This window comes from Balaenoptera physalus, assembly GCF_965194825.1.
Source record: "Balaenoptera physalus genome assembly, chromosome: 11".
NCBI classification, from domain to species: domain Eukaryota; kingdom Metazoa; phylum Chordata; class Mammalia; order Artiodactyla; family Balaenopteridae; genus Balaenoptera; species Balaenoptera physalus.
Genome location: NC_138896.1, coordinates 235,076 through 252,916, shown reverse-complemented (window position 1 = coordinate 252,916; position 17,841 = coordinate 235,076). Strand labels below are relative to the sequence as shown.

The following is a 17,841-nucleotide window of genomic DNA, read 5'->3' as shown; positions in this document are numbered from 1 at the left end:
CATATAAAACATGAAATGTATTTAGATTAATAAACGTTATAATCATGAGTGTTACTGTTTAAAGGAAGTCACTTTGTAGTTGACACTTGTTAAGTTGTAGACCCTTAGGCTAGTCTTTCACATGAAACATGTAATAAGAAAGATGTTTCAAATATTTTTTAACTACCTCTTAATGATTAGTAATCTAAGTTAAAATTAAATGCAAAAAAGCAACTTACTATATAAGATATAGGAATCTGCCAGACTACTCAACCCTAATGTCAAACACCAGGGAATGGCTCCAGATGCAGATAAGACCGTGGTTTATAACATCTACATTCACTTTAGGGCAAAACTAAAAATGGAACATTTTCTGGAAATTCCAAACAAAATAGTCCATAAGTTATAAGTTGGCTATTAAATTATCTGCATATGAAACTAAGGAGACACCAAAATTACATTCCCTTCCAGTGATCATACCTGTAGAAGAAAGTCGGAATAAATACCCTCAAGTTGGAACTTCTGCTAATCTACAAAACAGGGTCCAGCAAGAATCAAGGCGGTCCGCTCCCCCTATGCCCCTGTTCTGGCCTGGGGCAAGCCCTTTAAGATGATACAGGGTAAAATGGGCTGAAAATCAAATGTTTAATTATGATGTTTCTGGAGAACATTAATGACATGAGAAAATGCTCAGGATACGGTATTAGCGGGGGAGAGGGGAAGCAGGTACCAAACTACAAATACGACATAAACTCAATTTGTAAAAACACACAAAGACAAACACACACAGTGGGGGAAAACTGCTCTAAGGAATTAGCCCAAACGGTGATAATCTTGAAGAGATGGAATTACGTACAAGTATTTAAAATTTTTTTCTTCTTTATAGTTTTTTTGTGTGCATTCAACACAGGTGGTTGTGAAAGTTTAACATGCCTATTCACTACCTGGGGTTTTCAGAAAGGCAGATTCCTGGGCTCCAACTTAGTTCAAGGTCTATGGCAGGGTTGGGAACCTGCATTTCTAATAAGCCTTGGTGATTAAGCAGAAACTAAGAAACACCATTCTAAACATTCTGCAATTAGCATGTAACATTTTTAGAGTCAAGAAAATGATTTTTAAAAGTAATTTTAAAACGTTGGTTTTACTTTAAGACTCTCTTAACTGCCGCAACAGCGCCAAGCAGCCTCCGCGTCCATCACACAGGACCCGGCCCGGCAGACCCTCCACCAACTACCCCAAGCCGGGGCCTCAGTGAGTTCTGAATTCGGCGGGAACTGGAATTATTTAGGGTCCCACAGGCAGGAAGACCCCACATGTTCACCAAGGTGTGGTTTTCCAGTCCCCACCAGCAGGTGCATTTTAGAGGAGCAGTGAAACAAGGTCAAGCTGGAGCTTCTGGCGCCCGGACAAGGCGGGGCAGCCGAGGCGGGAGAGGCGTTTGGAGCAGCCGGGCGGGGGGGGGGGGGGGGGTCTCCAGAGCAGCGCAAGGCACTCCAGGCAGGGCTCTTCCAGATTCTGACTCCGCCCAGGATGGAATTTTAAAGACTGTTTAAATATACGTGTTTTCCCTTTTTAAAAAACAGTGTTATTGAGGTAATTCACATACCATAAAATTCACCCTTTTAAAGCATACAATTCAATGGGTTTTAGTATATTCAGAATTGTTTAACCATCACCACAGTCTAGCTTTAGAGTATTTTCATCACCCCATAAATATACTTTTGTAACACAGATTAAGATAAACAACAACAAAAAAGGTGGTTTGGGGATAAAATTATTTGTTTTTGAATACAACCACCCTTGATACCACAAGTGAGAAAACTGACTGTTGGGCCCCAAAGAAAACAGAAGTGACTCCTGGAGATGCTTCTGCCCCTTCGGCTCTGTGCTCCTTTCTATTCTCTCGCAGCCCCGTCCGCATGCACATGCCACCTTGGGATTACTCTCTCCCATAAGCACAGGCTCTGTCCGCCCATTGACGTGCGTAAGCGCTCAGCCAACACTATTGGGATGATGCCATTTATTCTTCAGGACTACAAGTTATTGATGGATGGCTGTCTAGAGCCATGGGCACCGTGGTAACGAGTGTGAATGCAGCTGGAAGGTCTGCCGTGGGGTCATCAGCTAGCCCACGTGCACGTGCACAAGCTCTTCCCGAGCACGAAATCTTAGGAGAACTTAGTCCTTTGCTGCTCAAACCGAGGTCTGGCAAGCAGTAGCCTGGCACCATCTGTGAGCGTGCTGGAAACTGTTGGCAGAAGTATTGAATTTGGTTGGTATTTATTACAATTTTTGATTTGTAAAAATATTCACCCAGCAATTCTACTTCCAAGAATTTATCCTAAATTCTGTTGTTTTCAAAAACAAAGACATTCCCCTCTCCCCATGAAAGCGCTAATAATAATTCATTAAATAACCATAAAGATGTTCATGCATTCTAGCACCTCTCGCCTACCTGCCACAAAGCACTCGCTGCTTTTTCAGAACTACAGAGCTTACTAATTTAGGAACTCCAGGACTATTTTTAACATGTTCTAGCAGCAATCAGCAGCTGTCAGCTCACTGCGCTGAGTTCTCTGAGGCCAGTTAGCTGCCCTCGGAGCCCAGGGGGAAAAGGAAATGAACATCACGCAGAGAAGTCATTGAGACTGTTTTAACAATCGATGTGAACCTGAACTCACAGACTCAAGCAACAACCAGAAAACAGACAGGAGTGTGTTCTTATTCGTCTGGGGAGGGAGGCGTGTGCGGAGGGCCCTCTCCACCCAAACAGGAGACTTGTTTCCGCACGTGTCCCGGGCCCAGTCCACGGGTGACACACAGCCCAGCTCCAGCGCGAGCGAGACCGGGCTCTCCATCACACACACTCAGACGCCTCACATCGCGGGGACCAGCCCCTCCCCTCCGCGTGCACTTTGCTCCGTGGGTTTCTACTCACCTTTGCATCTACAGAGCATTTTGAGACAAATGAGCTAAAAATAAAAGGTCAGTAGCAGACAGCCTATCAACAGATAGTCAACAAGCTGCAGAGACATGTGTAAGCAGAAAAGTCAACACAGGATAAGAATAATCTGCTAGAGATGAAACTGCCACTTGTTTTCCCCAGGTAATTTAAAAAATGGGTCTCTGAAAATGTATTAATAACTAGAAAATAAAAGTGATAAAGATGATACACAAGTTACATGGCCGCTAAACGTGCCTTTTAGCCATCTCCTTTTGGTAATAAAGCTCCAGCAAGCGAGCAGAGTTAAAAAGAAGGTCAGAGGTCAAGGTGGAATCCGCAGGGCTCCACGCCACTCTGCCAGCCATTGGCCAAGGCGTCGGGGTACCAGGACCAGAGCACAGTGGTGGCCACGCCCAGACCAGACTCTGGATGAACTGACGGCTACGCCTGGACTCCATCACGCATGAGAGCCTAAAGGTAATCTTTAAAAAAGTGAGCTCACCACTAGCGGGGACATCCAAGTGTCCATCCACAGGTGACGGACACACACAGTGCGGTGCGTCCATACACTGGAACATTATTCAGCCTTACACAGGAAGGAAATTCTGACGCAGGCTACAAAAATGAATCAACCTTGTTATGCTCAGTGAAATAAGTCAGTCACAAAAGGACTAATACTGCATGACTCCACTCATACGAGGTCCCTAGAGCCGTCAGATTCACAGACTGAAAGTAGGGGTGTGGCTTCCAGGGGCTGGGTTGGGGCATGGGGAGTCAAGTGTCCAATGGAGACAGATTCAGTTGGGAAAATGAAAGAGTTCTGCGGACGGATGGTGGTGATGGCTGCACAATGGTGTGAATGTACTTAATGCCACTGATCTGCACGCTTAAAAAGAGGTTAAAATGGCATATTTAATAGTTTGCATATTTTACCACGATAATAAAAAGGGAGGACTAACCTTTGAAGTTGCCGATGTACAGGCCAGGCAGGATCTAGGGGGAGACACAGACCAGACGCGAGTGTTACAGGCCCGCGGCTGACGGCGTCTGGCACAGAGGCGGGGCCCTCCCGGAGGTGGGAGCACAGCCCCGGCCTGTGCCCACCACACCCGCCTCCCAGCACCTTCCCAGACGGACAGCGCGGACGACAAGGCATCCTTGTCTCCAGGGCTCGCGGTGTTCGCCGGCTTTCTGAGTCCGGCCCCAAACCAAGCGCTGCCGGCATCCCCTCCACCCGTCCTGCCTGCCCGCCCCCCGCTTCCTCCTCTCCCACTTCTCTCTCAGCTCCAGCAATCCCGCCCTCTGCAGTCCGAGGTTTCGCGCATGCAGCTCTACTCCCGCTCTCCCCATCCTTCAGGTCCCAGCTCCGACTCATGCCCTGGGGAGGCCTGTCCTGAGCCCCGTGTCTGGGGGGACCCCTGCTTCAGCGCCCACCGTCTTCCCCTTGCAGTGATGCTGTCACGTACATTACTAGGCGGAGGTCTGTCCCCTCCGCTGGGCTGCACACCCAGCTCCTGGCCCAGGGCTTGGCCCGTGATCACCGTTCAATAAAGAGTTGCTAAATGAATGAAAGAACTGTCTAAACGTGCATGTTAATAAGAACATACATTTGCTGCAAAACATCTACTTCTAAGGCAGTGCTTCTCAAGCCCGACTATCCGCCAGAACCAGCAGAATGTATTAAAACTTCAGATTTCTGGGAAGCCCCCAGCCCCAGGCTCCACACAGAATGATTCAGTAGACCTGAGATGGGAATGGGTGACTGTAATTCTCACCCTAAAGCGCCCCCCGCTTTGCAAAACACGAAGCTAATTCCTGTCCTGCCAATACTCTGTATGGGAACTCCGAAATCCAAATATGGACACTGCTTTGGAAGCTACACCACCTGTATGATTTCCAAGTGCATAGAGCACACTGGCCTTGCTGACACTTCACGGCAACCCCTGGTGCCCTGGCGACACCCTCGTCAGCACCGCTGCTACACACACCTCTCAGCCCCATCTGCTTCACACTCCCTATTGTTTTCTCCACTTCCACTAAGAAAGCTGAAAGCAGCAGGTAGTAACGTCCTTTACGTGCTTGGATTCCTTCAAGCATCTTCCTGACAACCAGCTGCCTGCTAAAACGTCAGTGGGGAGCTACTGGGACACAGCAGTACTGGGTCAGCGTCTGTCATGGGGGACCACAGAACTAATCGACCAAAGTAGGGCACTTGTGAGAGTGAAAAGAGGTACTATTAATAATCTAGGACAAAAGGCAAAATCCAGAAGTGACATCGTCGTCATGGAGACATGTGCTCACTCTGGCTGACTCAGTACCCTGGGAGGCAAAGTTGGCTTGGAGAGTGCCCCAGGGGACTGAGAAAGTCACAGCACTGAGGCGGGCAGGGTTAGCCCTGGAACCAGGAAATGTAAAACTGCCAAGGAACTAAAACACTTGACAGGTCTTTCTTGAAACATAATCAGTCTTTGGGATTCTCCTGGGAGGAAGGGTGGAGTAAATAGTTCACCATTCCTGTTTTAAAACAACGTAAGAACAATGCAAGTTCACCTGGGAGACGCCTCGAACTGACGCTCTCTGGCAGCTCTTGCCTGCATAGAGCTTTTTCACGTGTCATCTGCGGTTCTCCAGGGTCTCTCCTATCTTTATTAGATACTCAAGGGCAAAATCATCACCCAGCTCCTTTGGCTGATGGGGACACAGACTTCCTCCCCGACTGAACTTCGAGTCTTCTCCACCTGGCTGGTCCTTGGCCAGATTTAGCCAAGAATCCTGCTGAGCCAGTTGCCGAGCGCCCAGCCGCTCTTGGTGTCAGATAAGCTCCTCTTCCTCCACCCTTGGCATCTGATCAAGTTCCATCAGTGATTTCCATCCACTCCCTCACCTGCCCCGGTTGCACTGGGAGTGGAGCTCCTTCTCCCACTTGTAATGGTCTTGAATCAAATCTTCCTTGCCATTTCGAACGTGTCAAAATTATTTTTCTTTCCTAACACTGACCACAGAAGTCTCCCAATTCATACAGTTGACAGTTACAATGGACCACAACATAGTCATGCAGCATGTCTGCTTCCCCAAAGTCACAGAATGTATTACAGTGGCTGAATGGTTTACTGAGTTCCTGTCACACACGGGTACCCTCTGGGCACTCGGGATACAGGGTGCCCAAGAGACATGGCCCTGCCAGTGTCCCACTTCCCTTGCTGAGATGCTTGCCTAGGGAGGGAAGAGGCGCCTTGACCACTCTGGGGTCCCCGAGGACTTTCAGGAGGCAATGACACTCAGGGGCCCTGATGTCCAACAGAAGTGGGCTGGGAGAGAGGAAGGACAGGCAGGGGAGTGGTGGAGACGGCCAGCCCTGGGAAAGAAGGCCAGTCTCTCCTGGGAGCAAGCAGGAAGGAGGTGAGACGGAAGGCACAGAGGAGGCGCAGCCACTGCAAGTGTTCAGGCTCTAGGTTAAGTGCCACTGAGACGCTAGGTGTGTGGGGCTGTTAGAAAGAAGTATTTTTATTTACTGTACCTTGGAAAGATCATGATAAATATAAAGGAATGCCTTCCTTATTGTGCTCACCTCTGTGAAGGGGACACTGGGGGCTGGGAGGTCTGGAAAGACCACTTTTATATTTCCGTTCGCACTTTTCCATATCGTGCACGTGCATTACTTCAATTGAGCTTCTCCAGAAAGTCAAGTGGGGTTATTTGGGGAAAAGATTATGGCCCATTTTTGCTTTTCTTCTTTGTACTTCTACTACCTTCTCTACTAAACATAAGTGAATATATTTCATATTATTTTCAAATAAAATAAAACAGGGGCATGAGATTAGCTCACCTCTGGGCTCTACTGCTCTAGAACTGATTTTATGATCCTTGAATCCATCCTTTGGAACTCACCTCCAGGGCGTCTTCCACACCCTGCACCCTGTTACCCTCCCACCCCCACTGTCGATCCCACCTGCCCCCTCATGGTGTCACCTTCTCCCCGTCACCCAGAATGAAAAACGTGCAGCCCACTCCCAGCAGGGCACCCCTCAGTGGGCTACCAAGTCCCATCACGGCCCTTGCCTCTTGGTTGTGAGGCCAAGGATCCCAGTCCAGAACCTCAGAGGCTAGAGCAGTAGCCACTGAACTTCTCTGTCTCATCAAATTAATTTCTGAAAGACAGATCCTCATTGGGTCATTTTCTAGGTCAAAATGTTTGCTGGCAAACCCTTTCCCAAGAAAATGAAGGCCAAAACTGAAAATGAACTGAAAATGTCAACATGGCTTCCTACCTCTAAAGGGTTCCCCACTTCTCTTCAATCTCCAGTCAAGCCAGATATCCCCTACTGGTTCCAGACATGCCCAATATCCCCTACTGGTTCCACCTTGGAATATCACCTGCTCTGCTCCCAATACTCTCTCCAAACAGGGAAGAGATGCTCACTCTTTGGGGTCCCTCACCCCATGGGTATGTTCGAAAATTATAAACCCCGTAACTGACAGTGAGTTTATTGGTTTCCTAGCCTCTGAAGGCCTTTCCTGTGTTTGGAGAAGCCCCATCCCCACTCTGGAGTCTTAGTGGGAAGCAGAGCCCAGCTCTTCCAACATCAGATCCCCACTCCCATCTGCCTTCCTGCTATAGCAGGGACATGGGACCTAAGTGCAACACGTCTCCACAGCTCCTCCAGACTAGAAGCCAGAGATGACTCAGAGCACCGTCTCTTGCAGCAGGGCAGGTGGAACATGCAGGACCCACTGGCGGCAGCAGTAGCATTTTGGGGCAGCCGCAGAAATGCTCTCACCAGACCAGTTCTAGGATCTGCTCCTGGCAGAGTAGTCTAAATCTGCTTCTCCAGACTTCCCAGCCTTCTGACCTATTCCACCTAAAGCAGCCACATTTGGATTCTGTTGCTTACAACCAGGGACCCTGATGTTGGCCTTTCAACCCAGAAAAATGCACAAATGCAAATGAACTGCACAGACCTTCAAGCAAGTCATAGACTAGCAAAGCCCTACCCACCGGCACGCCAGGAACCAACAGGAGACCCCTCCCTCCTCTGGACACCGCTCCTGCCTCAGTCAGCACTTACTTCCACTCCTCCACGGATCCCCAATTAGTCTGCTCCCCTGGGACCTGCTGCAGTGCCTTTGTTCAGCTCCCGCCTGACCTACTGCAACAGCTCAGAGACCTCCCTACCTCTGGACTGGTCCCTCCAAAGGATTCCTCAAGCCTCCTTCAAGGTGCAAAGTTGATCACATGACTTCAGATTAAAATCTCCTTAGGGCTCCAAGTAGCTATCAGAAATTCGACACCTGAGCAAGAGAGACCTTCAAGGATGGAGGTTTCTATGTCTGTAGCCTCCGCCCCATGCCTGGCCGAGGTGATGATGCAGAGATGCAGGCCAGGATCCCCAATTCCAACATCTGGGTTTTATGGGAAACAGCCCAATTTTCAAATACTGTCAACTATATTTTTTTAAAACCTTAAATACTGTGATAAATAAAATATCTGTAGGCTGAGTATGACCCATAGACATCCAGTTTATGACCTCTATCTGCTGCCTGCATCATATTTGTGAGTATGTTTTCTCTAAACTTCAGTGGTTCTCCATTGATTGGTAGATACTTAAGCAAATGTTTCTTCAACAAACGAATGAACAAATAGACAACGTGAGTCAGGTGGGAGGGGGCCAAGCAAGGAAGAGAAAGATGGAAAACCATGATGAGTGAGGCCTGAGAGATCAAGTTTTGCCCCTTTCTGCTCTGGGAAGTTTTCTGTTCAGGGCCAGTGGCTCTGGGGCTGCTGTTAAAGGAGAGCGACTCCCAGGGGCTTCCCTGGTGGCGCAGTGGTTGAGAATCTGCCTGCTAATGCAGGGGACACGGGTTCAAGACCCGGTCTGGGAGGATCCCACATGCCGCGGAGAAACTGGGCCCGTGGGCCACAACTACTGAGCCTGCGCGTCTGGAGCCTGTGCTCCGCAACAAGAGAGGCCGCGATAGTGAGAGGCCCGCGCACCGCGATGAAGAGTGGCCCCCCCTTGCCACAACTAGAGAAAGCCCTCGCACAGAAACGAAGACCCAACACAGCCAAAAATAAATAAATAAATAAATAAATTAAAAAAAAAAAAAAAAGAATCCTCAATAAAAAAAAAATAATAATAAAAAAAAAAGGAGAGCGACTCCCAGAAGAGACCCCGGGGCAGAGCGCGGGCAAGGACAGAGGTCTGAACTTAGCAAAATCAAGGAGGCAACTTACCAAAAACCATTTAAGATGCACATTTTACATTCACTTAAATATTTTAATTATAAGGAGAGGACGGAGTTGTGCCAGTAAACTTTTAACTCCATTTTCCAGACCAGGAGAATAAGCTACAGATTCAGGGGCTGGAAATAGAAAGCAAATTGCTCAATCCCAGTCTCTGTAGTTTCTTCCATATAAAATTACAAAACAAGATCCAGGAAGGCTGGAGAACTGGCCATTGCCAGGGAGAGAAATTACATTTTTGTTTTCAAGGAGAATAAAAAGCCCGTAAATATTTAAACTTCTACACCAGTCAGCCTCAGCTCAAACTTAAAACTCAAAAATTTGACTGGTTGATTTCCCCGATATTATTGTTGCTGGTAATCCCTAAGTACAGAGAAAGGGAAAATGAAATGGAATACTTTCCCAGCAGGCTCCTGGCTCCTCTTGGCTCACGGGGGAGGCCAGGGAAGAGCAGAGCGTGCATCTGGGACAAAGTGGCTGTGACCAGGGAATTCATGGAAAGTCTGCACTCAAGCCAGAAGCAAGAACACAGGGGGAGTGAAGTTATCACCACCTGGTGAGAAGTAAGGATAGATCAAGGAAAAAGTCTGTAAATGCAACGTGGGAATGTTCTATGGCTCTAAGAGAAGAGAATTGGTCCCAACCATCCTTGGGCCTTGGACACCACTGTTCTTTCCCTCTGCTGTGGACTTTCATGCCCCATCATCCACCTGGGTGGCTGCTTGTCACTTAGGTCTCATACGCGGTAACAGCTCCCAGGGAGGTCTTCCCTGACCATCAAACTCCCTGGCACCCTCTGTCACATTACCCTGTTTTATTTTCTTTACCACGTTGATCAGTACCTAAAATTTTTTCATTTGTTTGCTTACTTTTCTGATTGACCTTGAAGCAGGGGTTGTGTCTGCCTTGTTCCCTGCTGTGTCCCAAAAGCCAGGCCCAGAGATGGGCACATGAAGCGATCATCTCTGAATAAAAGGTGACGAAACACATCACAAAGGGCAACACTCTCTGACACTCTGCTGGTCAAAAATGATTCTTGTTTTCTCCTAAAACACTATCTGGGAGAGATAACGAAGGTCATCCTGCAGAAACCCTGTCTGACGATGGCTGATGGCCCCTCTTGGTCAGCGTCCTTCACAGCCACACCGTACTAACGCTGACCACAGAGACATGGACAGAATCAAATCCTTCGCCACAAAAAAGCACTTGGGCACAAAGCAACATTGCTTCTAAGACAGGAAATATTTTGAGTTTATTTTTTAAACATTTTTCTTAGTACTTCAGGATACCATGGAATCTGAGAGCACCACCCAAACAGATGTAAGATAAAATTCCTGACCAAGCAGCAGTACACGGTCATGGGGCGGGGGTCTTAACTCTTCCTAGGTTAGAAAGGACTCTGTGGGTTTCAAAGCCAGGGGCGACGGGGAAGACTTTGGTGGATTCCCTGAAGGTCTAAATGTCACAGACTTTCTTAATGCCATTTGGCCATGGACTTAACAGTTTGCATTTATGAAAAGAAGAATCCGAGAATACTCTTGTGTGCACTTAGAACAGTGCCTTAAGCATCTATTTCTTTAAAATGAAATAAAACTGTAATGTTGAGAAGAAAAAATATTCAAGGGGTGGTGTGAAGAAGACAGAAACCACCAGCATGGAACCACGCGTCCACCAGGCCCACAGCCGCGCCACTTGTGGCACGCTCCCTCCTGCAGGACTCCTCTGTGGGCTGCCTGTGACCGATCTGGGTGGCAGGGTCTTGTCTTTCACATTATTTCCCACTACAGGATCTAGCACGGTGCCTTGACAATAGCAGGAATTCAATAACCTGATCTGATGAACTGGTGAATGGACAGACAAATGGGTTCTGAAGGCAGCCACATCTGGGGCTCCACTGTGGGAAGAGCAGCATCTAGCAGCACAAGGATGTCTGACCTTCCAGCCCCTTCCAAACTAAAACCACGCTTCTCAACCTTTCAGCCTTATTCCACCTTCTGATAATGACTCAGTTCCATATCACACAGGGCTCAGGAGATTGTGAATGGAGAACCCTAGGCCAGTGGTTCTCAACTGTAGTTTTACCCTCCAGAGGGCATCTGGCAGTGCCCAGAGAAATTTCCGGTTGTCACCATGAGGGGAGAGTGCTACTGGCATCTAGCGGGTGGAGGCTGGTATGTTGTTCACCACAACGCCATGAAGCCCCCACTGGGGTCCACATCAAGGAATGATCCAGCCCCAAATGTCAACAGTACAGAGGTTGAGGAACGGTCTATGCCTAGGGGGACGTATTCTCCTTGCCCTCTGCCCTTGGACTATACTCCTTTCTCAACTGCACTCCCCTGCCTTCCTAAGAAGAGAAGTCATCCTAAAACAGGTGTCAACCATATCTAAAGCAGATGTCATTGCTGTCACGGTTGATGGGAAAAATCCAAGAACACTAATAGCAGTGCGTATTTGTACTTCACAGTTTGCAAAATGTCTTCTAATACATTCTCATTTGCTTCTCCCAAGAATCTGGGTAGTAATTGGGGGAAGGAACATTATACTCATTCTAGAGCCAAATAAGGAGACTAGTTAAGCAAACCACCATCCCTATGAATCAAGGGCAATAAAGAAATTGATGCTCAGAAACAATGAGTGACTTGCTCGAGCGCACACCCACGCAGTGGCGGAGTGGCAGACACCCCAAATCAGGCCTTCCGATAGCTCTGCCCCTCTCCTTCACAACAGTGGGCTTCTCACAGGAAAGTGAGGCACCAAGCTAAGTGGTTGCCTCCCGCTGCCATGAGCAAGTTGCCCATGAAATACTGGGCAGCATCTGTTTCCCCCAGGTAGGATGCTTTCAGGGGACACCGGGCAGTGAGAAAGGAAAAGGCCAGCTGTGTGACTGGGCAGCTGTGTGCTGGATGAACTGAACCAACGCTGGGTCCTTACAACCTGCCCTAGAATGGTAATGCTTCAGCCCACTTTTGGATCATTAGTTCAGGTTGCTCAGGATAAAAACATGCACGTTTCTCTAACAGAATGCTTGGCCAGAGAGATTAGATTCTTGTTTGTAACGGGTTATTATAGTACTTAAGACTAATAAGATGACAATGAGGACTTTTCTTTATAGGCCCTCCCCCAAAAGATTTGGGGGTCAGAACTTCGAGAGAACTTCGACTCAACTAGGAATTTTCAAAGGCTCCACAGAAACACATTTGCTTGCAGCAGCCTGTTTAGTTTCACCTAATCCTACTAGAGACACTGGCCAGACTGGCCTTCAGCGGCAAGGCGGGGCAATCTGCACGAAGCCAAGAGCCAGGCCACGGGGCTTTGAGTTCAGGCTCCGCCACTCACCCAGTGGGTGGCTCTGGCCAGGTCATGTGTAAAGCAGGGATGAAATCGGCAGCACCTGCTTCGTGGAGTTGCGGTGGGGATTCGATGAGTTACTCCATGTGGTGAAGTCTCAAAACAGGCCTTGGCACACTGTAAGTTCATTAGTGACTATAATTTTGGTCACTTTAGAGGATCTATTTGGAAACTGCACAAAAAACAATGAAAAAATAGTTGTAGTTGCCTGACTTAACCCTCTCCTCCTTATCAATATCAAACATGAAGGGACAGAGGAGATGGCTTTTCCTATTTTGCAACTAATCTGGGACTCTGGGGAGCTTTTTTCAGTGTCTTTAGAAATCACTTGGAATGAACTGGTATTCTAGTTCAAAGAAAAGACTTCTACTACCTTCAACATCAGTGGGAACTGGGTTCAAAACCCAGCTCTGCCACTTCCTAGCATTAGGACCTTAGACATGCTACTTATCTGAGTCTCCATTTCCTAATCTGCACAGAGAGTGAGATAAGACAGACTGACTCCTAGGGCTATAGTGAGGCTTAGATTTTATAAACTGCAGGCACATCGTATGAGGCTCAAAAAAAAAAAAAAAAGATTACAACTGCTGTATTCTCTTCTCTGTTTCCTCATCATCTTTCATGGGCCAGAATACAGATGCTTCTTCCCCTAACACTCCCCAGGTAGCACGCTGTGTGCACCCAACTGAGATGGGCACGATATTCTGCCACACAGCAGACTGGGGCGTATTGATGAGAAGATCCTCCACGAGGACACAGAATAGAAATAAAAACTGCTGTATTCAAAAAAACTGCTGTGTTCAAAAACTGCTGCATTGTTTAGTTCATAAGTTTCCTTTTGCCAAGGATGACCGACTTTTGTGAGACTGGAAACAAATCTTGTCCCAGGCACCTCAGGGCACACACACAGCAAATAAAGTTTTCAGTTCCAAAGGCATTGCGTTTTTATCTATAAATGTTCTTAGAAAAGCATTTCTATGGCTAGCACCTTATACTAATTCCACGAGGTCTGCAAATCAACCATTCTTTTCTTTTTTTTACCATAAAAAATGAAGCCTACTTCCAAGTCACACACTAACACATGAGCAAATTCTAATTAAGCCTTTTAATTTCTCGCTTCCAGCAATCTACTTTGCCACTAAATAACCTTGCAACTTAGAGCAATTCTTCAGATCTCAGCCTAAACATCTTTTCTCCAGCATGATCCTTGGCCTGGACTGAATGCTGCTTCTAGGTTGTACTCATCCCATCTACTTACCCGACTCTCGAAAAATTGCCTACCTTATCCTCTGGAGCCTCCACTCCTCCCCACCTTGTGTTTGTTTTCTCTCTCTTTCTCAAACACACAAACACACACACACTCACACAACCCGTGTTGTGTAATACAGTAGCCATTAGCCACAGTGGCTTTGAGTACTTAAAATGTGGCTAATCCCAAATGAGATGTGATTTAAGTATCAAATACACACCAGACTTTGAAGACTTAGTACAAAAAAAAATATACCAACCATTCTAAAAGTAACTTTATCCTGGTTAAATGTTGAAACAACAATATTCTCAACATATTTCAGTTAAATATATTATTAAAATTAGTTTCTTTTTACTTTTTTAATGTGGTTACTAGAAAAATTTAAATTACATATATAGCTCACATTATATTTCTATTGGGCAATTGTTGGTCTATACTGAAGGTTCTGTGAAAGACCTCTGTGTTTTATACCATTGCACCTCCCCTAGCCCCCTCAACCAGTACAGCACCTGGCTAATAGTAAGTACACAATAACAATTCGTTGATTTAATGGTGACAATAGAAGATGGTCATGAGAATAACATCATCAAGAAATGTAGTGCTTTCTTTGAAAGGTAAAAATCATGATATGAATATGACTGCTTTTGCTGAAAAGCCTGCAATTAATTTTGAACTCTTAGGCAATGATTTGTATTCCTAAACACGTTCTTTGAGTTATAATAGAAAAATATTACAAATTAAATGCTGAAAGAGGTGGAGAGTGAACACCTCAAGTGGAAATAACTGTAGGAAAAAAACAAAGTAAAGCTGAGGTGTGACCACAACTAATGGGAAGGCAAACAGAGACCACAAACTCGCAGAAGACCCTTTATTGTTCTGTTCGCATTAAAAAAGCAGAAGCACATGGGGCTGACGGATTCTAGTGCTAATGGGGACATACATACTGCGAGTACTTATCCAAGAAAGAAAGAGTCTCTTTCCACCCACCCTTCCCACCAAAAAAGCCCTCACAAGGAATACAATTCTGGTTACCAAAAGACCTCAGGTACGCAGGCCTAAACCACACAATCGCCCTTTTATATAAACTGAGTCTCCATGACAGTGAACTTGATGTGGCAGGTAAAGAGTTAGGTGGGTACCTTTCCTACCTGCCTGGACTGCTAACACTCCAGCTGAAAGAACCCCAGGGCTGACAAATCAGCTTTATACCCACCCAGTAGGGAAGCTGAAAGTGCGCGGAGACGCAGGTGAGTGGAATACACCGGGGAAGAGAAGCAGACCAGAGACTAATCTCTGATCCAGGACCATTTCAAAGACCCGTGAAGATGAGGGCTTTTTTTAAAAAAAAGTTTTGTAAGTCTTTTCTTTAAACCAGCAGTACCAGATCAAAAACTCCTTAACCTTGCCTTTGACATGAATACACCCCAGGCAACTCTCAACTGTAAGAGCTGGAATCTAGTCCCCTCCACCGGCAGGAAAGGCACAGACCATCCCACGGCCTCGGAAGAAGGGTCTGGGGCGCCGGAGAGGAGAGCAACCCGGGTCTTCTGTTCTAGAAGGCACAGGTCGGCCTGCGCAGAAACCACACGATCCGGATAAATCAGCTCTGAATCTGTGCTCTCACCACCCGCCCCCACGCCGCCCCCCAGGGAATTAAAAGCACCTCAGTATTTAGGCCTCTGTCAACTTTTCTGTCCACAAGAAAAAGTTATCTGCGCGCACGGAAAAAAAAAAAAAATCTGGGAAGAGGAAATTACGAAAGAGAAGACACTGATCTACTCCACTTTAGTAATGATATGGGTGGTGATGCTTCAAGAGCCGAGTCTAGGGGTGAGGGGAGGGGAGAAAAGGCAGAAACCACAATCCTTGCGAGCTCAGCCCAAGTCGGGGCAGAACAAGCGCCGGCGCCGCTAAAGGGCACGGCGAGTTCTCAGCCACAAGCCGGAAGCGGCGGGGCCCGGGGGCCTCGCAGACGCAGGCACGCGGCGGCCCCCGCCTCTCGGGGGCCCGGGGGCGCGCAGGGCTGCCCTCGCCGGCAAAGCCCCGGCAGGCGGGCTGAGGAGTGGAGGCAGAGGGCAGGGACGAGGGCCACGTTACCTTGTTCATCCCATTCCCCATGGCGGCCGCGCGGTCTAGCGCCCGGGGCGCGGCGGCAGGCGCACTGAGGGCATGTTGGAGCGGGCGGGGAAGCAGCGGGCACTGCGCGCCCGCAGCGTAAACAGCAACACGGGCCGGCGGCGCCCAGGCCTCTCTGTCCGCTGCGCTCCTGCCCCCCGCGGCCCCCGGGCTCCCCGGCCGCCGGGCAGCGGCACAGGCGCCCCTGCGGGAAGGGGCTCGCGGCGCCCGCCCCCTCCCGGAGTGAGCCCGGCGCCTGCCACGCCGACCCCCGGGACTTGTGGACGCGGTTCCTAGGGGCCCGGCCGGGGCGCAGGGGTTATGTCTCCCGGGGGCCGGGGCGCAGGGACATGACTCCGGGGAGCGGGGGCCTCCAGGATCCTGGTTCCTCGGGGGCCCGGGCCCAGGGCGCACGCGCACCCCCGCCCCGGCCGCCGTCGCCCTGCGCGTTCCGAGGCGGGGCGGGGCCGGTGGTCACGCAGGCGCAGCCCCTACGCGGTGAGGCGTGTCGCGGGTCGCTCCCCCGGGGTCAGGGTCACCAAAACTCCCGCAGGCCTTTCCCCCGGGCCACTGGGGGCCTGTTACCAGCAGTCGCCGCCCTGCCTTGACTGCCTGGGTGAATCAGGTGCTAATCGAAGCCTTGGTCTTGCAGGCTCCCCGGCCTGGGTTTTCTGAGTGCTGCCGATTTAGGCCGGGTGGGGGGATTCCTACGGCCCTGCCGCACCCACGGAGAGCGAGAAGGCTCAGCCGGTGCAGAAAGGAGGGCTCGGTGACTCATCTCTGGGATGACCTAACCTCCCGACCCTGGCGGAGCAGATGTCCGGATGTCAGACGTCATACCGTGACTTTGGACGGCCAGTGTGTCCCCTTCAGATTATAAACTGGCTCTGGTAGCTGCATGGGTATGTTGATACAGTTGCTTCCGGAAAGCCCCTTTCCTTGCTAAGCAACACGGTAATGTCTGCGTTGTGGTTCTGCCTGCAGTGGAATACTTTCTAACCTGTAGCAGAATTGTGTAAGTATTCTGTCACCCTTACTAAACTCCTGACTTCTTCCCTGCGGACAGAATCCTTGAACTCGGCGTTTAGCCGTTTCATTTTTATGCCCTCAGCGATGCCCTGCACGTCGCGGGTGCCTGATAATTATTTGTTAAATGAACGGATGCCTCATTCTGATACGGCCGGGCTCACCTCCGATGACCTCATTTCATCTGCTCCTCCTTCTTTCCCGAGTCGCAGCCACACAGACTTTCTGCGTGTTCCTTGAACGTGCCACCCTTGGCGCTTGATCACTTGACCATGGCCTTGAGCCTTTGTGTGGGCTGTGCTCTCCTCCCAGCCATCTCAGTCCCTAGCTGGCTCTTCTCTTCAAGCTCCCAGCCCAGATGTCACCTCCTCAAAGAGGCTTTTCCTGACCACCCAATCTAAAGGAGGTCCTCCAGTCACCATCATATCACCCTGTATTGTTTTCTTCATAGCACTTAAGATGAGTGGACATTCTCGTATTTATTTGCTATCTATCTCACTAGAAAACATCCTGCAGAGGAAAAGGACCTTGTCTGTCTTACTCACTGCTGCAGCCACATGGCCAGGACCAGGGCCTGGCACAAAATAGGTGTTCAGTAAATATTTGTGGAATAAATTCACAAATTCCAGAAGACTGAGGAAACAGTAGTGAGGTTCCAAGGAATGCTGACATTTTGAAAAGAACTTGCAGACTCCATCTTAGTCATTTCCCTCCTTGTTGATGTCTTCTGGGCCACGACAGGTACCAGAGCCCCCTGTGTAGGAAGCCCCCCCTTGGTGTGCACCCAGATTGTCCCCCGTGGGTAGGATAGGCCCCTTCCTGTCCCTTGCTTCTGGGGTGTTCCTTCCCTCCCACCTTCACGTCCTCTTTGCCCTCCCACCTCCCAGTCACCTGGACGGCCCACCTTCTCTGCTCCTCACCGTCATTACTTTTACT

The 17,841-nt window shown here is 48.8% G+C and overlaps 1 protein-coding gene and 1 long non-coding RNA gene across 5 annotated transcripts in view; one reads left to right on the top strand and one right to left on the bottom strand.

The window, feature by feature from the left end:
- DUSP22 (dual specificity phosphatase 22) overlaps positions 1-16,018 on the bottom strand; it is a 47,238-nt gene extending 31,220 nt beyond the window's left edge. For all 3 annotated transcript variants that reach the window (XM_082414051.1, XM_082414050.1, XM_082414052.1), the window contains exons 1-2: positions 15,862-16,018; positions 3,883-3,916 (exon numbers count right to left, since the gene is read on the bottom strand). In XM_082414051.1, coding sequence (XP_082270177.1) covers positions 3,883-3,916; positions 15,862-15,882 — 55 coding nt within the window. In that variant the 5' untranslated portion in view covers positions 15,883-16,018. The remainder of the gene's footprint in view (positions 1-3,882; positions 3,917-15,861) is intronic.
- A 446-nt stretch (positions 16,019-16,464) lies between these two features.
- Positions 16,465-17,841, top strand: part of LOC309638296 — a 63,990-nt gene continuing 62,613 nt past the window's right edge. For both annotated transcript variants that reach the window (XR_014251059.1, XR_014251060.1), the window contains exon 1: positions 16,465-16,894. This is a non-coding gene — a long non-coding RNA (uncharacterized lncRNA). The remainder of the gene's footprint in view (positions 16,895-17,841) is intronic.